This window comes from Dermacentor albipictus, chromosome 7, assembly GCF_038994185.2.
Source record: "Dermacentor albipictus isolate Rhodes 1998 colony chromosome 7, USDA_Dalb.pri_finalv2, whole genome shotgun sequence".
Classification (NCBI taxonomy): domain Eukaryota; kingdom Metazoa; phylum Arthropoda; class Arachnida; order Ixodida; family Ixodidae; genus Dermacentor; species Dermacentor albipictus.
Genome location: NC_091827.1, coordinates 133,196,120 through 133,220,092, shown reverse-complemented (window position 1 = coordinate 133,220,092; position 23,973 = coordinate 133,196,120). Strand labels below are relative to the sequence as shown.

At 44.8% G+C, this 23,973-nt stretch overlaps 2 protein-coding genes across 5 annotated transcripts in view; both read right to left on the bottom strand.

The window, feature by feature from the left end:
• d4 (double PHD fingers d4) overlaps nt 1-23,973 on the bottom strand; it is a 256,653-nt gene that overhangs the window by 197,541 nt on the left and 35,139 nt on the right. For all 4 annotated transcript variants that reach the window (XR_011507607.1, XM_070522729.1, XM_070522731.1 and 1 more), the window contains exon 3: nt 14,921-15,174. Coding sequence is in view for 3 of the 4 variants with exons in the window: in XM_070522729.1 (XP_070378830.1) it covers nt 14,921-15,174 (254 nt within the window). In the remaining variant the exon portion in view is untranslated. The remainder of the gene's footprint in view (nt 1-14,920; nt 15,175-23,973) is intronic.
• Nucleotides 6,326-7,458, bottom strand: LOC139048173 (uncharacterized). The gene has a single exon (XM_070522732.1). The coding sequence runs from the start codon at nt 7,335-7,337 to the stop codon at nt 6,387-6,389; it is 951 nt and encodes a 316-aa protein (XP_070378833.1). The 5' UTR covers nt 7,338-7,458; the 3' UTR covers nt 6,326-6,386.

The window sequence follows — 23,973 nt, the reverse complement described above, 5'->3', positions numbered from 1 at the left end:
AGTACAGGAGACGTGCTATGCGGGAAAAACATCAGGGGAGGCACGAGGGTCGCGCATCCCCACAATATACAGGATGAGTCAGAGTAGTTAAGATGGCTGACAACCAACAACACGCAGCAGCCAGCGTCTCTGATCTTCCTCTCTCTTCTATCATCCTTCTGTAACAATATTAACCCTTTGAAGGTTTTTGCCGTACATGTACGGCAGCGGTTTTTTGTCCCGCAAGGTCTTTGCCGTACGGGTACGGTTCCGACCCTCCATTTCAAATTTCATGCCATAATGACGATGCGTGCTCACCAGGAGCTGCTGCCACCTCTTAGCACTTACAAGATGCGTTTGCAGGGTGTCTACCAAGTTGACATTTCCAAATTCCCTGAGTTTTCCAGGTTTTCCCTGAGTGCTTTTGCAAAATTCCCTGAGTGATGCAGAACTATGTTTTATGTCAAGACGCGCTGAAACCATATCGCCCTATGCTGTCACTCTCTAGTAGGCATATGAAAAAAATTTGAAACAAAAAACGACTTAATCCAATTTGAATACTAAGGAGTAGTGTTTATGTTATTCAAAAAAATATAAGGGAGGGGTTATTAAAATGCACAGCAAATAAAATGTCTTCGAAAAAATTTTCAAATCGAGTTGGACATTCTCTAGCACAAATAAAAAGGAGATGCATACAGAAGCAAACATTTTCGAATATGAGCTATTTCTATGAACTGATAGCATGCTCAGTGTCATGCAACTGTCCTGACATACTCTCAGCTCGCACAAGACGCCTCAGTGTTGTGTTTCACTGCTTTAAAGAGTTTATATTGGTTTGGATGAGGGACACCTGCATCTCAGCATCAGCCAACAATTTGTTTTTTGAGCGCAGGCTCCTTCAAAGAAGTGGTCGTTCATTCCTCAGTGCGTCGATCCTTTCTGTTCTCGTCCTCCTTTCGCCGCGCGTTCGCCCCACGGACCATTTGAAGAATACTCTTGGTCAATTTACAGTCAACGTCCAATTTTTCAGGCCCCCTAGGGGCCGCGAAAACTTCCGAAAAATCAGGCAGTCCGAAAAAATAAATTCATGTCTTTTACTGCCCTTAAGGGCTAAAATCGACACATGTACGTCTGAAAAAGCTCTGAATGCCTGTCAGTGCACTTATTAGGTATATCGGTGCTCCTACTGTGACAGGTGAGGGCGAGTGCACATGTGTAAAATTAAGAAATACATACAGTGTCCCGCGACAATTGCCCCTTCCTACGCTTGTACGCTTCACCGCGTGACACGACTGTAATGAGGCGAAGCAGACATTCGGGAAAGAGCATTATGCAATGCGCCGTGCTTTCCGAGCTTCGAAGACAAAATTATTGCTGTCAGCGGAGAAATGAAGAAACACGGCACCGAACCACAAGAAGCTTAACAGCGAACGTCGGAGCAGCTAGGCCTAGCGTTGCCGCAGTGGTGGCCACGGCTGCCAGCGCATCTGCGTGCGAGAGCACCGGTTCAAGGCGGCGAGGTAATCAAAATAGCAGCGGTGGTGGTTTTCATTAATGCCGTCTCGGACCTGCGATCACGCAAAACGTTTAGAAAATCGGACGGCGAAGAGTTCTTGCGTCTGAATTTTCAGACGTTATGATACATTGACTCTTTGCGGTACGTGGTGGTGCTGCGAAGCCGTCCGAGTTATCGGGAATCCGGAAAGTCGGTCGTTGACTGTACACTGGCAACTCCTCCAGCCGACGACGATTCGTTACGAGTCCTGTCTGTTTCTCGAGCCAGCATTACCGCGACTTTTGACCCTCTAAAAAAATTACAGCTAATTTTCCCTGATAGAAGCACAAATTCCCTGAGTTTTCCCTGAGTTTTTCCAGACTACTCAAAATCCCTGAGAATTCCCGGTTTTCCCGGTTGGTAGACACCCTGGTTTGAAATAGGTGCTAGCTTCTTGGGGAGATAAACAGAGCTGATTGCTAGCTTCAGCACATCGCTCAGACTGCGGCAACACCCCTTTGGCAGTTTCGGTTTCGCCGCGTGATCGCAACGGAGGCGCGCGAAACGTCTTTTTTTTTTTTTTTTGTCGGCACCATCTTGCAGGGCGGTGGAAGTTGATTTCTATCTTGACTGGCGCTGCTCTTAGCTTGCTTATCAGCGCCGTTCGCGAGGTATTCTCACTCTCAGTGGCAACACGCTTTCGCGGTTTCGGTTCCACCGCGTGATCGCACAGGCGCGCGAAACGTGGTTTTTGTCGGCACGCTCTCACAGGGGCGGCGGAAGTTGATTTCTATCTCGATTGGCACTGCTCTTAGCTTGTTTACCACCACCACTCACGACATATTCTCGCTCTCCGCGGCAACGCGCTTATGCAAGAGGGTGCCTCAGACCTCTGCCTATGGCAGCCGCACGCAGAGATGTCATGTGTGCGCCAACACAACTCCTCGCTCCAAGAGTACAGATACGCATTTTAGGTGTGCAGACTGCGATAAGGCGCTGTGCATAGACCCGTGTTTCAAGGAGTACCAAGCTTGGAAATACTATTTAACATTTTGCAGTTCTGAGTGATGCCGACACCAAAATACTGTTCCTAATTATTTTTTACTATTTATTCCCGACTTTATACATTTTGTACATTCAAGATTCGCAATAAAGTAATTTGACCACCTGAGAAAGTTTTTTTCAAAATAATTCGACTCTCAAAGGGTTAAAAAATACCATCTCAATATCTAGCAAATTTTTATTTCATTTTTCAGCAATCCATAACTACTGGAATACTACCCTCTGACTGGAAGATAGCTAAAGTAATACGCATATTTAAAAGTGGCAACAGAACCTCAGCTGACAATTACCGTCCTATATCTTGTACGTGCATTTGCTGCAAAATTCTAGACCATATAATTGCATCTAATGTTTTCAGTCATCTTGAGCACAATAAATTTTTTTATGCTAATTAACATGGGTTTAGAAAGAATCATTCCTGCGAAACACAGTTATTTGAACTAATGACTGACTTGCATTTTAATATGAATGATAACCTACAAACTGATTGTATATTTCTTGACTTAGCCAAAGCCTTCGACCGAGTTGCTCACTGCTGCATGATTTCAAAATTATCATCAGTCCGTCTAGACTCGTTAACTTTATCATGGCTTCGTAACTTCCTTTCGCATCGTCAACAGTTCATACTTGTTAATAATATGTCGTCTAATCTTTCCCCAGTTACCTCCGGTGTGCCGCAGCCCAGCCTTGTCTGTCCATTAGTATTTCTTATTTATATAAATGATATACCTTAACACATTTCTTCCTGTATGCAAATATTCACGAATGATTGTATCATCTACCGCCCCATTAACTCTGCTAATGACCACCTGGCACTCCAACCCAATCTTCATCTTATCCAAGAGTGGTGCAAAACATGGTTAATGACCCTTAGCATATCGAAATGTAAAGTCATCTCATTCAGCCGCAAACATAACAATTCTAGTTATACATACCATATTCAAGATGACTTACTATCTCACGTCTCCCATTACAAATATCTAGGTGTTGACCTTTCATGAGACCTTTCATGGTCATTTCATATCACATCCATATGCGCCGTCGCCTCTAAGTCTTTAGGGTACCTATGCCAAAACCTCAGAAGTTTCCCTGCTAATATTTGCAAACTAGCCTACCTTACTTTTGTCCACTTACAACTTGAGTTTGCTTCCTCCATTTGGTCTCCTTATCATACCAACATGGTCACCATTTTAGAATCTATCCAAAATAGGGCTGCACGATTCATCTCAAGAAACTATAACTACCATTCAAGCGTCACTCATATTAAAACTGATCTTTTTCTCCAATTTTTAGGCACACACCATGAACTCGCTCTACTAACAGTATTTCACATGTATCTAAATTCCAATAGATCATGTTCCTTTCACCTCGATGCGCTGTCCTGCACGTCCAAAAGATTGCACAATCATTTGAGTCTTACACAGTTCTATGATCACACTTTAGCTTTTTACTCATCAGCATTTCGACGGGCCATCAGATTATAGAATAATCAACCAGACAGCATCACATCTCTGTCTAATCCTGATACATTTCACCACCAACTTATTACACATTTCACTGAAGCCGTCGTTTAGCACGTTTCATATTCATGTTTCAGTTCATGTTTATCCATGTTTCATATTTCAGTTCATATTTTGAAGTTAAGCATATCGTTTCTCTCTTTTTTTTTACATTTGCTTTAACAACACTTGACGAATTGTGCACTTATTCATGCGCTATGCGCATTTTATGTTATTGTTTGCTTTAATCTATGTCACATATTTCTTCTCATTATTTCTGCATTGCTTAGTCTCTTCTTCTTTACTGCTATTATGTGCACAAACTCTCTTTACCCTGTATTCTACTTTTTTTCTTTTTTAGCTGGTTGTGTATGCACTGTTGGGATTTTTTGCCCCCCCTCCTTACACAATGCCCAACGGGCCTGTACAAATAAATAAATAAAAATAAATACCGAGTGAATAAAAAGGCGTGGATGGCATCAGAAATATTTCAAGGTTGAATGCAAAAGTTAGACTGACAGTTTTCTGCAGTGAATCGCAAGGTACTACCGTATTCAGGGTTCGTACAGACTCAAAAGGGGAAAATTCAAGGATATTCAAGGAATTTCAAAGCTCAGTGGGAGTGTTTTCAAGGACTCGACACAATGCTACATGCAGCAGTTTTCAATATCAGGTACAAATTTTACTGAACAAAGTCGAAAAAAAAAAGCACTTAAAGGAACAGCTTATATTGCACTAAACCAAGATAATGTTACTGAACAAATTCGAAAAAAAAAATCATTTCAAGGAACAGCTTGTACTGCACTAAACCAACATAATATTACTGAAGAAAGTCGAAAAAAGAAAATTTCAAGGAACAGCTTGTATTGCACTAAACCAACATAATATTACTGAACAAAGTCGAAGAAAAACATTTCAAGGAACAGATTGTATTGCACTAAACCAACATAATATACCGTATTTACACGATTGTAAGTCGACCCCTTTTTTTAAATTTGAAAGTCTGAAGTTGGGGGGGTCGACTTACAATCGAAACCAGAACATGGCGCCGCCAATAAAAACGATACCAACGGGAGCTACAATGTAGTTACAATTTTATGTTTTCTCTATGGCCCTACCCGTATGTTTTCGCTATCCCGCGTGTTTGTTCGCTTTCCGGAAGGGTTTTTCAACATTTTTGAGAGTTTTACAGTGCATGCAACAATGATGGGTGGGGGGTGCCGATAGTTGATGGAAGCGCCGCTGTTCCCATTTGCGGCGGCACCCTCAGAACGGCGGCGCTTGCGGGGAGCATCGGTAGTTCATGGAAGAGCAGACAGCGCCTGCGGGTTTCTCTTTTCTGTTAAAAGGCTAGACGCGTTTCACTTGACTGCCGGCTACGTGCTACTTCTATGCTTCCCCAGTAGTCATGAGTGCTCCAGGTCCACTAATCGTTCGGGACTCGTTCACAGCAGCGTTCAAGAGGGCTGCCATCCTTTACGCCGAAGAAACAAATCACTGCGCAGCGGGCCGCAATTTCGATGTTTCTAAATGGGTGGTGCGAGAGTGGCGACTGCAGCGAAGCGAAGTTTTCACCTGTGACGGCAAGTGAGAAATTTCCCACGTGCCGAAGTCTGGACGCTTTCCGGAGCTGTATGCTAAGCTCGCGGCGTACGTCGCTGAAATGCGTGATCGGTCCCTGCCAGTGAAGTGCGACGTGGTCATGAAACAAGCCCGGACCTTCGCCTTAATTTTAAGGTTCTGCTCCGCCGTGAGTACAACGAGTGGCTGGCGGCAGAAGACTGCGAAATTACGCCAACCGGACCTGTCAAAAGAGCCTCCCTGACGGCTGCGTGTGGTTAGGTGCATTTGGCGTGGGCTGCTGTTCTGCAAAATGTTTGCCAAATTTGAAATTTCGCTGGACCGCGACGCGCTGTGGGACCGCAGCAACGATGACGATGGCAGCACAAGTGAAGACGAGTAGTCCAGTGACCATGTCAGCTACTAATAAATTTTCGTTATCGAATGCGCCCTCGGGTATGCACGCTTATTTTTTTTTTTTTTCGGTCACGCGATATGGGGGGGTCGACTTACATTCGAGTCGACTTACAATCGTGTAAATACGGTATGTTCCGTCTTGAAAAACACACTCCAGTGCACTGCACCAATGTCGAACAGCAATCCATTCTGCAAAAGTGCTAATGGCAACTTCAGGGGAGCTCCTGCCGCTTTTATGAATCTTCTGGTTGAGGCTACACAGTTCCTCAGTCTTGCTTCGTGCAGCCTTCCTCAGACTATTTGATCTGACCACATACTTCAGATCATTTGCTGCTTCTGCCTTTTCGGCATAGGTATCCGCTGAAGCCTGGAGGTCAGCTATTGTTGCCTCGAGTTTCTTTTTCTTTTTTTTTCATTGCATCAATCTCTTTGTCAATGCAACGCCTCTTTGATTCCCTTACATCATCACATTGCTTCTTTTTTTCTGCTTCCAGATATGCAGCATACTGCTGCCGGGCAGCTGATACAGCAGTCCTCAGCTCTTTTGTAATAGGGACATTAAGGACGCCCCCTGCCTTGTCCACAGCATCGCACACAATACGTTGCGAAATGTACGACAGGTCCTTCAGGTTTTGTACAGCAACCTGGCGGTTCACGCTAAACCCTCGCTCCACAGTGGCCTGTCCGTGGCTGAGCACGAGCAAAAGTTTGACAACCTTCCACAGTTCCCCACATGATGAATTAAACTGCATCAGCTCAGTCAAGAACTCGTCCAACCTGTTTACGTTCTTCTCAAACATTCGCAGGTTATGCATCTCTTCCTGCAGGAACTCGGTGTACTCCCCTAGTACAGTGTCTCTTTGGTGCTCAGACATTCTGCCCGCTGTAATGAGGGCATCCAACACTCTTCTGAAGCTGGCCAGGCACTCATCTGGTTTAGTACACATTTGTCGTGGGTCCAGAGAGGACAAATTCCTCACGATTGGGAATCTCAGTGGGCTTCTCTCAAGCACCTTCTTTGTCACACTGATGAAGAAGCGTTTGCATTCCATGCGGAATTGGAACACGTCCTTTTGGCTTGCTTTAGTTTTCCTGACAGTCTGTTCAGCGGCATGGCCTACATCCACCTTTTCAAGTGGAGTGTGGTTCTCCGTACTTTCAATGTCCACCATCAGCAGACCAGTGGCTCCTTTTGCTGAAGACAAGACCGAGCACTTCAGAAACTTCGTCAGTAGCTTCCTGACCACAGTTTCCAAGTCCCTTGCAAGAAAGAACACCATGGGCTGATCCGTTTGGTACTCAGTGAGGAATGGCTTGAGGGTCATGGCCACACCCAGTGCAAATTGAAGCTTTGCTAGCAGTAGGTCATCACTGGCAAACTCACACAAGTTGTGAAATGATCCACACTTTGGGGGGCTTACTTCCTTCTTCCTTGCAGCTGCAATAAACTTCCTAATGTCACACCACAAGAGCAAGGCTCTCTCTATCACAGGCACATTCTCCAACCACCGGTGGGCAACAAAGTTCAGGGGAAAAGTTTCCTGACCGGTAACAGCTGAGAAGTCCTCCCTTCTTGCAGGAGAACCATGGAAAAGCGCGCTCAGACTGGAGAGCAGACAGTCAAGTCCCCACTTACTTGCTGTAACACCCGCCCTGTAGGCGTTGTGCATGGTGTGGAGGCCACAAGTCCCAATGTCCAGACATTGTACTTGGTATGCTTGATGCAGGTGCTCTTGGAAATTCTTGAGTAACTTCAGGTTAACATTGGGACCATCCATTGAAATCTGAAGAATTTTCTCAAGAGGGAAAGGCTCGAGCGCAGTCAGCAGCGTTCCTTGGATGTCTTCGGATGTCGAGTGCCCGATAAACACCGAGGTATAGTACCTCGTTGCCACCTTGCGAGACGAATTCCAAAACCGGATGTGAACATCCAATTGTTTCCGCTGGAGATAGTCGTTCGTGGACTCGTCGAAGAGTACCACGTAGTAATCGCAATCTTTTATATCCCGTTGCAGAGCAGATAAAAAGAAGGGCCTCGGACCAGGGCACGTCACATAGGCACATTTTTTCTCTCCGCAAGAAAATGCTTTGGCCACGCCACTGTCCGGGAACATACGCTGGAATAGCTGGCCTGCTTCCGACGACGACCGATAGGAGAAATGCGATGTGACAACTTTCAAAGTCCACAGAATCCCTGCGTTCGTCACCAGCTCGTGTGCCTTGCAAGCATCGTCTAGATTTCCCGATTGCGAAGGAGGTGGGACGGCTGACTGTTTCCCCGTACTTGGAACTAAGTACCTTCGCACCGAACTGTTGGCTGCAATCTCCGTGACGCCAGCATGCTTAGCACTCTTCATATGGCTCGCCCATGTTGGTGATATCGAAGGTCTTTCCGCAAGGCCTGCATATTGCACGGTGCTCACTCGTCGTATCTAGTGCAATCCAGTCTTTGTAAGCCTCGTTGTGAAGCCACACGCCTTGAAATTTGCTTTTCCCAGGCATTTGCTTTGTATTAAGATGTTTCAGCCGCAACAAGTCGGGTGCAGAAGCGATGGCAGAATGCAATGCCGTCAACCACCATAACAAAGCGCCAAGATCAGATTGGATTGAATCGGCTCAAGTTGGCTTCAGAGCCGAGTGGCTCCAGTGTGGCTAACCGTCGCGCAATATTGGCTATATTAGCGCACACTGATTTTTTACGCCTGAAACGCACATATTGAAACACGGTACTGAAAATACAAATATTTTAACTGCGTTTTTTTTATTAATAGTCATTTGCATGTACTACGCTAGGAATTCAAGGATTTTCAAGGAGCAGCAAAAAGTCCAGGATTTTCAAGGGCCTTGAAAACCAAATGTTCAAATTCAAGGGTTTCCAAGGTTTTCAAGGACCTGTGCGCACCCTGCGTATTTACTCGCATAATGATCGCACTCGCGTAATGATCGCACCCCTAAATTTTGTCGTCAAAATTCGATTTTTTTTTATTTCCCGCGTAATGATCGCACCCCGAACTTGCCGCAGCGATATGTCGTGTGCTTAGTCTAGCTAATAATGATCACGCTTCCCATCTGTCGAATGCTACGCGAACGACTCTTCAAGACAAGCCAAGCGACCTGCACGCACCAAACATTAAGTAGATGCCTCATTTCATTACTTTCATCACTTTCCGCACATCTATGACAAAATGAGATACAACCAAACTTGCCTTTATTATGGGTTGGCTTTATAATGGTTGATGTCAACAAAAACAATAAAGGCGCATTTCGATTCTTTTCATCTGCTTTTGCACTCGTGAGCTCGCAACAAATCGCACGCGGCAATGATAGTAGCCACGTTTACTCTGATACGTTAAAAGTGTACCCTATTCATACGACGACGCTTGTAACACAGCTAAGATATTCGCCCACCCTTAGCGGAAACGTGCCGTATTAGGATAGTAGTGAAGACAGATGTCGCAGTTTCCGCAGCACGTCGCCCATGCATTTCTATGTCACTGGCAGCTAAGCGCGCCCACCTGTTTCTGTCCCCTCAAAATGGACATGGATACATTACTGCCGCAAGCTTGCCGATATTAACGATATTATTCATCACTGATACGGAAGAAACTGTTTCAATACACGTAACGTACTCACGAGAAGAAAAAAAAAATCGCGTTCGGCGCGCTCGGCTTGCTCCGCCGGCCGCCATTTTTTTTTTGGTGTCCCGCACCCGCAATCTCGCATCCCGCAGCAAACGCGGGGCGAAAAAAAAAATTTTTTTTCACGGGAAATTTAACCCGCGTAATGATCGCACCCCTGAATTTGCGTCAATTTTTCTGACAAAGAAAGTGCGATCATTATGCGAGTAAATACGGTAATCATGCTTGACAACTGCAGTGCACATAATATTGTTGCATACGGTGTGTGCATGGGAGAGAGAGAGAGAGAGAGGGGGCTCTTTATTAGAAGAACAGAGAATTTTGCCGGCGCGTATATAACCGCTGGCATGCTACTCTGTATAGGGATGGGGAATGGGAGTAAAAGATTGAAATGTAAAGTAAAGATTGAAATTGAAATGATTGAAAAGATTGAGTAAATATGAAATGTCCGAGTGCACCTGATACTAATTTTTACAGGTGACATGGCGGGTAAATTTAGGCTTTTGTATAGGAAGGATGCAATTCTTAAAGCTTTCCTATTTGACCAATTTCTGTCAGGTATTTGAACAATAAATCCAAAACCCGTCGCTGTTTTGAAGGGCTGGGCATTGGACCTAAGATGCTCGGTAACGTTAACAGTTCGGGGCAAATCATGTCCATTTGCTGCTCAAAAAAATTGTCTCTCGTCGCGGTACGCGGGGCATTCTAGTAATATGTGCTCAATTGTCTCTAAGTTGAGACAGTTATCACAGTATGGGTTAGTGGTAAGTCCTATGCGGTACAGATAATTGTTCGTGTATGCTACGTTCAGTCGAAGACGATGGTACAATGTCTCCAAGTGTCGAGGAAGTGGTCGTGGAATTTTCGGTCTCATTTCTGGGTCAATGTGACGTAGGAAGTTGTCTTGGTGAAGCGGCAGATTCAAGATGCGGTCTTTTTCTTGATAGGCATATTTTTTTGCCATGGTTGAAGCGTCGGCTTTTGTAAAATATGTTCTTCTGAATTTGCGGTATTGGAGTCCATTTCTGGCAGCTTCGTCCGCTCTTTCATTTCCCCAAATGCCGGCATGGCCAGGTACCCACTGGAACTTTATGCAATGCCCAGCAATCTTAGCCCTGTGGTGAAGATAAGCAATGTCAAATGCTGCTGGTTGATTATTGCAACGCTAGTGCCTGTTCCACATACTTTGAAGGGCTGCTTTTGAGTCTGTGAAAATCACCCATGTCTTTGGCGGCTGCTGTCGAAGTACATACACAAGGGCCTCCTTAATGCCATATAGCTCCGCTGAAGTAGATGATGTCGCTCGCTCAAGACGAAACGAGAATCATTGCCCTGTAGAGGAAACAAAAAGTCCGCATGATGAACGATGTGGAGTTGTAGAGCCATCTGTGAAAATGTGCATTGCAGCTGCGTATTCTTTGTGCATATATTCTAAAGTTATCTGATAAGTCGCTGCTTGAGGCATTTTCTTTTTCGCACTGATTCCAGGTATGTATGGCACGATTTCCAGTGAGGACAGTGTCCATGGTGAAATGTTTCGCGGGATAATTTGTGACGCCTGAGCAGGAATCGAAATAGATATGCTTCCGACGGCCTGCCCAAAGCTAGATGTAGCACGGGTTCTGGAAATATCCTTTAAAAAGTGAGTCTTCGTATGAATGACGTGGCGGAGGTGTATCCGAAGTGTCTCCTGCGAACATAGCACTTCCAGAGGCAGGCATCCAGCTTCTGCTACAGTCCCTGAGCGGGACGACCCCTTCGGAAGGCCAAGACATACGCGAAGGCAGTTGTTTCATGCTGCCTCGAGTTTTCTCTTGCTTGTGGGAGACACTTTGTGCAGGATCGGGAGGTAATATTGTAGTGTTCTGTCGACGTAGGCCTCATGGAGGAGCACCATTGATCAACAGTTGCTGCCCCACTGTGATCCGGCTAAAAATCGGAATACGTGCGACGCCGAGGAAATCTTCTCACTCAATTTTTTCACTCGGGGCGACCATGTGAGGTTCCTATCAATCGTCACTCCAAGAAACCTTTGCGTCTTAACGTATGGAAGGGCACGACCACCCAACACTAGTGGGTATTTTTCCATACACCTCCGCGTGAAAGCCATGGCAACGCTTTTGTCGGGGGACAATTTCAGACTCCTTGGATTTAGGTAGGCCGATATATTTGCTAGCGCTCTCTGGAGGCGTTGTTGGGTGGTACTGCGGGAACGCGCCACACTCCAAATGCAGATGTCGTCCGCATACAGTGTGATTTTGACGCCAGGGGGCAGGTTTCTTTTCAGATGGATGAGGGCTAAATTAAATAATACCGGGCTTAACACAGCTCCTTGTGGCACTCCCTTCTCGACGGCATAAAGCGCCGTGGGGCCATCCGGGGTACACATGAAAAGTTGGCGTCCTTGAAGATTGTCTGCAATCCATGCGTAGAGCCGTCCTCCAAGACCAAGGGTTTCCAAAGCTTCAAGTATTGCTGTATGATAGACCGAATCATATGCTGCCTTAATGTCTAAAAATAATGCAGTAGGTATGTTTCCAGAGACCAATTCATCTGTAATTGATGAAACCAAGGCAATGACATTATCAATTACGGATCAATTTTGCCGGTAGCCATTCATTTCCTCCGGGTAAACTTTTGCAGTTTCCAGGAACCAATTTAGTCATTTGTAGATCATTTTTTCGAATAGCTTCCCTACGCAGCTAAGCAGAGATATGGGTCTGAAGGAGGCGTAATTTGTTGGCTGTTTCGATGGTTTCAATACAGGAATGACTTTCGCAAGCTTCCATTCCGTAGGAACCTCCCCAGTTATCCATGAGGCGTTGTAGTACTCCAGAAGGCGTAGGCGAGATGTGTGGCATAGATTTGCGAGCGCTTCATAACTCACGCCGTCATGGCCAGGTGATGATCGCTTCTTTACATCGCTGATTGCTGCCGTGAGCTCTTCGATGGTGAATGGTAATTCTAAGTCAGGAAGGGTAGCTCGAGGTGGACTAGGCTGACGACTTACAATTTGCCGCAAAGGTTGTGCCCCGTTGGAAAGGAGCCTGCAGTACTGCTCTGCCACCTCTTTCAGGGATGCGCGCTCATGTAATGAGAGGGTGATAAAAGGATAAAGCTGTTGTGGCTCTTTGCGAATGCCTCTGACGACTCGCCAGATTTTGCTCAGCGGTTGTCGTATGTCCAGTGTCCCACAAAAGTCCCTCCACCTTTTTCGGTCCAGTTTGGTGAGCTAACGTCGTATATGTCTTTGTGCCCGTCAACAAGTTCTGAGGTCTTCAGTATTCTTAGTACGCAGAGCCTTCCTTTCAACACGCCTTCGAATGGCACATAACCTTTCAAATTCCTCGTTGTTTGTTGGTACATTACAATGCTTAGTGGCAGAGCGGGTACTTTGTTTGAGGCAATGAGCTATTGTCGGTATTATTTCTGTATTCGTAGTCGAGGCTGTGATCCCTTTGTCTACGGCTGCTGTGTAAGCTTCCCAGTCTACCGACTTCAGTTTCACTTTTCTGGGCGATGTCCGAAAATGAAGGGCAGAGATTAGGATCGGGTAGTGATCACTACCTCGAGTCTCGAAATCTGTACACCATCCGAACATAGGGGCCACTTGACTTGATACGAACGTGACGTCAATGCAGCTAACAGTCGTCGGATTTTTCAGGTATGTTATGCTGCCATCGTTCAAGGGCTCTATATTGTATTTTGCAAAAAGCTTCGCCAGCTTGGCACCCCGAGTACTTGTATGTGAACTGCCCCAGATCTCGTTATGTGCGTTGAAATCGCCACAAATAATATGTGGAGACTGAGTGTTTGTCAACAAGTTTTCCAATCTGGTCACGTCGAAAGGTGATCCTGGTTCCAAGTAGACGCCGATCAGGGTAAACACTTTGGATGCAATCACTGTGGTTGCGCAAATATATTCGTTCTTGTCATGTGGTGTTACGTCAATCGCAGAGGCAGGTATGTCATTGCGAAATCCAACGAGCAGTCGGCTAATTCCATTTTGTCGCCTTGAATGATGAAAATAATACCCCTTTATCCTAAAGTGCTCGTCGACGCGAGACTCGGAAATGACTAAAAAAGGGAATGGGTACACTCGCGTAAGATGCTTAAAGTCTGCTAACTTGGAGCCCAATCCGCGAGCGTTCCATTGGAATGGGAAAACATGCTTGGGAAAACATGCATGTGTGCATGGGAAAACATGCTTGGGCACATCATCGCTAACTGTTTTACACTTCATTGAACCCAAGCCCTGCGATGCTACAGTGGCCAAAGTGTCGCCAGACGACAATGCAACTGCCAGAATTTCGGAAGTGTACTGCCCGATTGAGTGACACTCGCCTATTAGACCGGTATTGATGACGAGGTTGCTACACACAGCTTCCTGACTAACACAAAAAATCCGAGGATACCTAAGCACTTCTTATGAGTTGTGAATGTGAAAGCATTCATTGAATGCCGCTGAGCAGTTCGAGTTTTGCGCTGCAAGTAATGTCATTAAGTTTTGCTGCGGGGTTTGTTATAGAGTTTTGTGATTAAATTGGTGTGTTTTTCTTTCTTTATTTATAGTTCCTACATTAGCATATTAACATGAGCTGCAGACAGGAGTCATTTCGACAATATTGCTGAGAAATAAAGGATGCTGCATGTCACTGATGTACTGCGCGGGAAAAGACTAAGGAATTGGCAGCGGCCACCAAGACCAGCAGGCACGCGCAGCAGCTAAGCCCAGTGGGGTGAGACAGATATACAGACCCTGCACCGGCTTCCGAGAGCGAGACAGTGGCACCCGCACACCAAACGACTGCCTTGCCAATGACAACCCATCTCGCCCTGCGGCGTCACGCCACGGTATCTGTTTCACAAAGATGTGCTAGTGGTGTAGTGTCGCGGTGATGCCCCGACATTGTGGAGGAAACGACAAAGGCCCTCAATGTGCTAGAAGAATTTCTTTGGATCATTGCAGACAGTTGTGAGCACCTGGAAGAACATAGAAAAACACCAGCCGCACAGATTTGTGCAAGAAAGCAGATGAGCATCGTTGATTACTTTGTGAGGTAACCATATGTTAATGAAAGTCAATATTCTTTCAGTTCATTTCATAATTTAGACATATTTTTCAGTCTCTAGAAATCCGAATTACTAAGCATTTACTGTATTATTCTTCCTTGCAGTAATGCCGTTCGTCTCCCCTGCCCTCAAGGGGGCCCCATAAAGCATAGAAAGGCGTGGTGGACCAAATGGACGGCGACATGTGTGATGTATACCTTGGGTTTCTTCTTCTTCTTGCGTGTGTATGTCTCGTCATAGTCCTCGGTGTCTGTCTCAGGGTCGTCGGGGAAGTCGGCCACTGCTGTGGCCTCCAGCAGGGCAGCTGTTGACTCCTGGGCCTCGTCCAGGTACCACGACTGGTTAGAGTCCTCACCGCCAACCGGGGCTCCAGCCCCTTTGTCGGCAGCCTCGTCCAGGCCCTCCGTCGGCCGTGCCGCCACATTCTCCACCACGCTGATCTGGTGCATGTCTGCGCACACACATGCTTACTCTGATTGGGCTGGTACTTGTTGACTGCTTTTTATTGCTCCATTTGTCATAGCTAACTGATATTTTAGACAATCATTTGAGTTCAAATCAAACTTTAAAACATTGAACGGTCATTTTGTGCTAAAGGCTACACAAGCAGCTTGACTATGGCTCAAAAGACCTTACGTGGCATTAGCACAGAACTATTTACACAACACAATCCAAATGCACACAAAGACAAGCCCACGTACACTGTGGCGAAAGTGCCGGCGGCAGCATAGTTGCAGAATAGTGCGACAGATGGCTGGAGTGTTGTGCTGCTAAGCCTCTTCCTCTTTGGCTAGGGGCATGTGAGACTGTTTCGCAGGTGCACCGGCACACTTCGTAGAACTGTCTCGAAAAATACTTCGAAGTGAGGCACAGGGACGAATGAACAAATTCGAATGCGCCTCCGTTACGGCGACTGTATACACAAACTATTAGGCATTGGTTTTGTGGGGTTCTCATACCCATGCTCTTGGGACAAAGGAACGTCGACACAGTAGTGCAAACAATCACAAGGGCATTTATTGCACCTTTCATAGATCAATGCCTGCTAGCCAAGTTGCTATCCACAAAACATGCCGATGGGCGCACGAAAAAAAGCGGAAGTCCGACTCACCGCGACTGGATAGCGAGCAAATATTTGCCCCATGCTGGATCCCAACACCTGGTCGTTCGCACGTACGGTCACGCGAACGGTGGCGCGTTCGTAGGCAGCCACATGAGACAGTCTCGCAAAAGCATGGATCGGCGCCCGCGTGTGACGTTTGCGGCGTGTGACGTTTGCGGCGCTCGCCGGCCCGCAACCCCAAGAGCAAGTGCCTTCCTTTCCCATGCCTAAATAACCCCGCCGGCAGGCAGCATTAGCAGCGCAACACTCGGCGCAACACCAGGCCGACTGCCACGGGCATCACGCAGGCCACGCGGCGAAGCTGGATTACAGGAGATGAGAGCTATGCGGGAAAACAAGATATCAGGGGACACATGAGAGTCACGCATCCCCACAGTTTCCAACATAGGGGCCGACATATTTGCTCAATACCCTGTCGCATTTTCTCGGACTTCCTCAATTTGTCAACACCCATCGGCATGTTTTACTATTACTAATTTGGCTAGCTGGCATTGGTGATTGAAAGGTGCAAATAAATGCCTTTGTGTTTGTTTGCACAACTGCATTGTCATTCCTTTGCCCAGAGGGTTCAAATGAGACCACACAATGCACATGCAAAACATATTTTAATAGATCACATTGGTACTGTCAAATATCACTATGTCACAATCTAATACATTCTAACCCGTTTATAACTAACTCGATAGTTTTGTAAAAAGCGGCCATTATATCAGTAGTCAATTATATATGGACTCACCCTTAAAAACACTAAATGATTAACCCCACTGAAGCTGGCGTTCGGTCCAAAAACCAGATTTTCAGTGTCGTTTTTATTCCCGGCGCATTCCTGTACCTAGCTGCAAATTTCTGTCCATCCAAAGAATGAAATGCGTCGTCGTATAGGTCTTTGAAATGGTCCTTGCAGTGGCGTACCAACTATTTCTTGAAGGGGGGGGGGGGGCAGCACAATCCAAACAATCTGACCCCCCTCTCTCTTTCCACACACACACACACACATATTTATATATATATAGTCGTACCGTAAGAAGCCAACAAGCAAAGACACCAATGACAGCATGGGAGAAATTACTTGTACTCATTAATTGAATTAAAGTGATAAAGCAATGAAAATGAAAGTGGATTAAAAAACAACTGGCTGCAGGTGAGATGTGAACCCACGTCTTCGCATTACATGTGCGACACTCACACCAATTAAGCTACCACCGCACCGTTATCCCATCCACTTATCTGAGGTACCCAGAAAATAGGATGGGACACATGCTTGCGATGCGATGAAGTGTATAATTTGCCCGAGACGATAGGCACGCAACATCCGAGCCGGCAAAAAATAGGCTACTATCATCAGCACATAATACATGCTTGACCATACGATCAATGTTAGCAATGTTGTTAATGTAAAAGACAAGGAGAAAAGAACCCGAAAAGCTTCCCAGTGGAACAGCTACATCAACTGGCTTGACTGAAAAAGAGTGACCATTAATCATCACAAACTGCAACCAATGCTGCAGGTATGATGACCTGACAGAGCTTTCCCTCAAATGCCATAGTGCTTCAATTTTTTAATAAGTATCTTGTGGTTAATATGATCAAATGCATGAATAACCGAAACATTTCAAGTATTATTTCTTTTTGCCTGAGCAGTGCCAGCTCAGTAAATTTATCTTTTCTGAAGCTGTACTGCGAGTCAGTTAGCATTCAGTAAATGAAATTAAACGAGTTAACATTAATTTTTCTTTCAAGACCTTTTGAAAAGCCTGGTATAATGAAGATTGGACTGTGGTTTGTAAGATCATTCTTATCACCTTTTTTGTAAATTGCTATAATTTTTGCTCACTGAATTTACAAAGAAATACCACATGTGAAAGACTAATCATATGCCTTAAGCAATGCGTGATCAAGTCAATAACGAATTTGATCGGTTTTACCTGCACATTCGTTATATCTGTGGCTGTGCTGTTTTTTAACCTAGTGTAGGTTGTAATAACTTCTGAGTTACATACCGGCCGCAAAAACATTATATGCATGTAAGAGAGGCTGTCACCTCCCGACGATAATGGAGTATTAGAAAGAAATGAATCATTAAGTGCATTTGCTAGTTCTGCTCTAGAAATCTCCACACTGTCTTTCAATATTGTTGTAATAGGTTCAGTACTTCTGCCAAATATCGTACTTAGTTTACATCATATGTCCCCAGATTGTTGGCTTGACGAAATTAAACGGTTATAATGGTATCTGTTTTTAGCAGCACAAAGTTCATTAGTGACGTGATTTCAATTTTTTTTAAAGCACTAGGCATATGAGGGCATCTAATTTTAATAAATGTTTCATACAGCTGTTTTCATTTTCTTGATAGATGAACAAGATCAGTCATTATCCACCGTTTACGATCTTTCTTTGGTTGCTTAAATGTTTTTTTGTCGAACGCATGAATTGTAGATAGATGTAAACTTTCCTAAGAACCTGGCGTAGGCGATTTCTGGATTATGTTCACTCAGAACATCATCACAGTTTACAGGTGCAATAGATTCACGAGAAGCAGCTAGTACAAAATAGTTACTTGATCTGTAAGAGAGGTGTACTACTGGTGTAGAGAGGTCAATAGCTTAAGAAGATTCGTTTACAGAAATAAATACTGGCAGACTGTCACTGAGGCAACAGTTAATGACACCAGAGTGCGCATGGCACAAATCAACATCCGTGACAAACGACATCAAGAAGTATTTCTGTGGTTGTTGCCAGTCTTGTTACATTATTACATTACATTACATTTTGGCAATTGTGTATATCCAAGAGAGACTCAAAGGAAACTTTATTAGGATTCTCTGCCAGTAAATGAATATTCAAACTGCCACCTAAAATGATTTGATATTTACAATAATTTACAAATTCCAGGAGTGAATCTAAAAAGCTAAAAAAGGAGGAAACGTCACAGCGAGGTGGGCGATAGCAACACAGAATAAACGTTTACGTGATCTGAGAACAAGTGCTTCATAGTGAGGGGAAGAACAACAAAATTCAGAAAGTAATTTGCACTGCACTTCTTTTGAGGCTAAAATAGACACACCTCCACCACGCTTCTCACAGCAGTTTACAAAGGCTTATATCCGTGCATTTCAAACACATCCTCTTCGCAAGTAAACCATGTTTCCATATACATCACAACATCGAACACAATTTGAACCTCACTAAAGAAACATTCAATGTCATTGAACTAATTGTGACTGGATTTCACATTTTAAAATAGACACAGTTACACCATTGCTGAAATTCAGTCACCATTAGGTCACTTAGTTGCACCAGTTTTGCAGCTTCACTTGTCGATGAAGCCATCACAGATGAGAAAAACACTTTTGCTCTATTGTTTACTCATGAAAACGCACACTGACCAGAATGTTCCGGCCACTATTAACGCACATGAACGACCGTGCCATGTCTACCGATTCATGAAAAGAGTTATCAGTATTCGTGTCACAAAAACATTACTCACCATCAGGCTATATATGACTTCACAATGTGGTGACTCTCCAGTTATATCAACAACATTGCAGCTTGCAAAACTGTCCTTGTGTTCAAATGCATTCACGATAACAGTCACTGCCAATAATCGGTTCCCTATCTCTTATACAATGTTTCTAAAAAAATATAATGCAAAAATAATCTTACGTTTATGCCTCGCTCTGTGCCTTCGTGTTAGGTTGAGGACTGCCTGATTGGCTTCAACACTATCAGTTATAATACAGCTTTTCTTACTACTGTGCCATCATAATCTGTTGTCTTTGTATTGCTCCATTTCGAAGTGTACTCGATAAGTATGCAGAGTTCTTCATTGGATCTTTTCCAGGTCACGCTCCTGCCTTATGGCAAGTGTCTCTGAGCTGTCCAATTTTTTTCGCAAAGATTCCCCCCCTCCCTTCCCATTATGACACGATACATATTTCCACCCACTTTCAGGCTTTTAGTCACAGCCATTCCGAGAAGATGTTTTAGTGCTGGACATAAGTGATCATTCACGTAGACAGGCGATTCTGTTTTACTGCCAAAGTTGCTGTTTATAAGAGGCATATTTTTTTGCCTTCTCAAGCAGGGTGTCCCGCTTCTGTCGTCATGTGAACTGCACAATAATGCAGCCCAGCTTTTTATAATTTTTAAAAATTGTATTGAAGCTGAAGTTGAATTTATTTTCATGAGTAGGTACAAACAGTAGTACAAACAGGTGAAGTATAATTGCACAATCGGAGGTCCCAAAGTAAAAACTCTCGGGGGGACCTCCTTGTTTCTAACATGAACACAGTGACAAGCGTCAATGTCATCTGGTGCACCGCTCACTCCTGAAAGCTGCCCAAGTTTGTGACAGCAGTGATGTCCTCACTGGGGTTTTCCTCTATAACTTTAATTTCGATGCTTTCGTTCCTCAAGTATTGTTTGGAGTGTTGTAAACGAGACTCTGCGTCTGCAAAGCATTTTTTGATTCCATCAAGTTCAGCATGTAGCATATTATTTTCATTCTTTAGATCAGCGTTTCTCACCTTGATGGTGTCACAATTATGTAGAATGTCTTCAAAGACAGCATTGATGTGATTCACACTATGAACATCGTCACGAAGTTCTATTTGCAATGCTTTCATCTCTGCACATAACTTCCTTTTTACAGCCTCAATGACTGTCTTCAGCTCCTGCCCTAGTTCACTCCTTAAATCAATGATTAACTTCCGCATACTCAAGATAGTAACAGCATGCACACAAAGACACACACAAAAATGATGCAAAGTAAAACTAAGCAAAGGCTGCAGTGACAGCTAGTGAGTAAAAAGAATAAGGACAACAAATGGCAACCGTGCAAACACACTATGTAACCTGTAAAATATGCAATGCAAATGCGCGAGATGCTTCGACCACTATGCTGCCACTGCTGCCAAAGTACACGCCTCCTGAATAGCTCGCTTTAAGCAGCCTGGTGATGCTGACAGTGTCTAAGGCCACAGTATCCAGCTACACAGCTGAACCACATGTGTCCTGAGGCTGGCAGTGAACAGAAGCGGCAGTAGTCCCAATGTGCTGAGATGAATCGGCACGACCAAAAGCAGCGACAAAATTTCCCGAACTGTCTCCTGAAGACTTGAAGTATCCTGCTTGCTGAAGACGGCAGCGGGAACCAGGTGTAAAATAAGCAATGCAGATGCATGAGATGCTTCGACCGCTACGCTGCCACTGCTGCCAAAGAAGTACATGCCTCCTGAATAGCTCGCTTTAAGTGGTCTGGTGATGCTGACAGTGTCAAAGGCCACAGTATCCCGCTACACAGCTAAACCACGTGTCCTGAGGCTGGCAGTGAACAGAAGCGGCAGTAGTCCCAATGCGCTGAGATGAATCGGCATAACCAAGAGCAGCGACAAAATTTCCCGAACTGTCTCCTGAAGACTTCAAGTATCCTGCTTGCTAAAGACGGCAGCGGGAACCAGGTGTAAAATAAGCAATGCAGATGCATGAGATGCTTTGACCACTACGCTGCCACTGCTGCCATAGAAGTACACGACTGCTGAGTAGCTCGCTTTAATCAGTCTGGTGATGCTGACAGTGCCAAAGGCCACAGTATGCAGCTACACAGCTGAACCACACTAGGTCCTGTCCTGAGGCTGGCAGTGAGCAGAAGTGGCAGTAGTCCCAATGCGCTGAGATGAACCGGCATGACCAAGAGCAGCGACAAAATTTCCCGAACTGTCTCCTTAAGACTTGAAGTATCCTGCTTGCTGAAGACGGCGGCGGGAACTAGGTGTAAAATAAGCAATGCAGATGCATGAGATGCTTCGACCGCTACGCTGCCACTGCTGCCAAAGAAGTACATGCCTCCTGAATAGCTCGCTTTAAGTGGTCTGGTGATGCTGACAGTGTCAAAGGCCACAGTATCGAGCTACACAGCTGAACCACGTGTGTCCTGAGGCCGGCAGTGAACAGAAGTGGCAGTAGTCCCCATGCACTGAGATGAATCGGCATAACCAAGAGCAGCGACAAAATTTCCCAAACTGTCTCCTGAAAACTAGCATTATCCTGCTTGGTGGAGACGACAGCGGGAACCAGCTGTAAAATAGACAATGCAAACGCGCAAGATGCTTTGACAACTATGCTGCCACTGCTGCCAAAGAATTATTCGATTGTGTTGGATACATAGAGAGTAACTTCACGCCGTTTCAACAGCCATCAATCTAACCTGCACATATGACCTTGGGACCGATCACATGATAAGCCAGCCACATAAACATACTAGCAGCAAGCATTCTGTGACAGCTTGCAGCCCGTTAGCACACAGACTGGAGGTGAATTTTCAGCATGGCCACACTGCCATGGCCATTAGGGCTAATCAGCACTTCTGCCACAGGCGTCGTCGACTGAAGTTACAGTTTGGTGACTAATCGATGCAGACCTATTCGCAGACGCCACGCGACACTCGGAAAGCTGACAAACTGCCTCGCAAACAAAAGCAGGTGCACAGGATGGCAATGTTCAGGGCCGCCATCTTTGCGACACACGGAATGACAGTCTCTCGTTGCCAATGCCGTTCATGCACCCATACATTGGTCTTTTTTTTACTAGATCTGCTTTCTTTATTTCTTTTTACCTTTTAACAGCTCGTCACAAGACTAGCTTTTGATTTAAAAGGCAGGTGTGAAAGTGTCATGACCTGGCTGCATGCATTGTTGGTGCAGACAGTGGATGAAAGGGGGGCGAGGGGGGAGGTCAGACGAAGTTGCCGTGATCCTGCAGATTTAAAAATTTTTCACAGGAGGCAAATCACGCCGAAACTGGTCATGAAACAGGACACGTACGATGGATATCTGCTCTTTACCGTCGGTGCTGGCTACTAGAGTAACAGAATGCGTGCTCCTTTCGCCTGTTGCACAAATTGGCCTAGCCCATCTGTTGTAAAGTTGGGACAGCCCTTCTGTATCTTGGAGAAAAACTGGAAAGCAAAGCTTTCCACACAATAAATAAAATATTACCGCAAAACACAGGTCCACTATTAAATAGGGAACCTTAATGTTATTCAGTACAATATGATGTCACTGATTCATTAATTTCAGAGGAAAGAAAGCAGTTGATCCTATTCAACAGAAATTGTATAGATAAAAAAATGCATTTTCCAGACCTTCGTGTACTAGAACTGAGCTGTAATCAGTGCTGGCACACTAATTCGTTCTTTCCATTAATAAGAGTACACCGTACTGCACATCTCGACTTCTATGTGCCCAAGTTACTTACAGCTAGTCACGCACAACTTTAGAAAAAGGAGAGGCCCCGCCCAGATAACCAAAGCATGACAGCCAATTGCCTCCGCAACTAAAATACGTAGTCCCACTAAAAAAATCGTGCTAAAACATGTAATTCTAGGTATAAATAAATACTTTTGTATTTTGATGACTGGTTTGGTAGAGCTATCGTGATTGGAATGCTACAGCACATGCCGGATCGTGAGAGAAAAATAACCCCGTGCCTTCTACAATGCTACGCGTTGTCTGCTTTTTAACTTTATTTAAAGGCACAAAATCATAAAGAGCAGCTCTGCATGGCTTTTGCACTGGTTTACATGTACACGGAACACTTGCTACTCGTTTTCCAAGCTTAAAATAAATCAGTTGCTTTAGAACAAGTACTTAAAAGAAAACAATGCATCTATTGCAACCATTACAAACCTGGGGCGAGAAGAGGGTTGAGGCAGGAAAGGTACAAAAATGCTTCATTCTTCGTTCTAAATGAATACTCTTGGTTTTAAATAGCATAAAATTTATATTTTTTTGTGGTTTTGTGTTTTCACAAGCTTATTTTCAAAAATGTGATAGGCTTCTTTTTCGTTTTTGCATTTTTATTATTTTTTTTGCAAGCCTGCAATCTTGCCAGTGTGTGCAAGGCATTCCAGTTCACACAAGTTTTCCGCCATGGAGCCTAGCGAGGTGATATCAGAATTCGATCCTTTGTTGCCGAACAAGCCTTGTGTCACCTCAATGCCCACACCCCCACGAAGCCTCGACAAGAAGAACAAGAGTGGCCACATCCTGAACAGCGATTCGAGCAATATGATCCTCCACTGCTACAGGTATTGGCATAACAGGGAGCCTGAAGGCAGCATTGAGGACA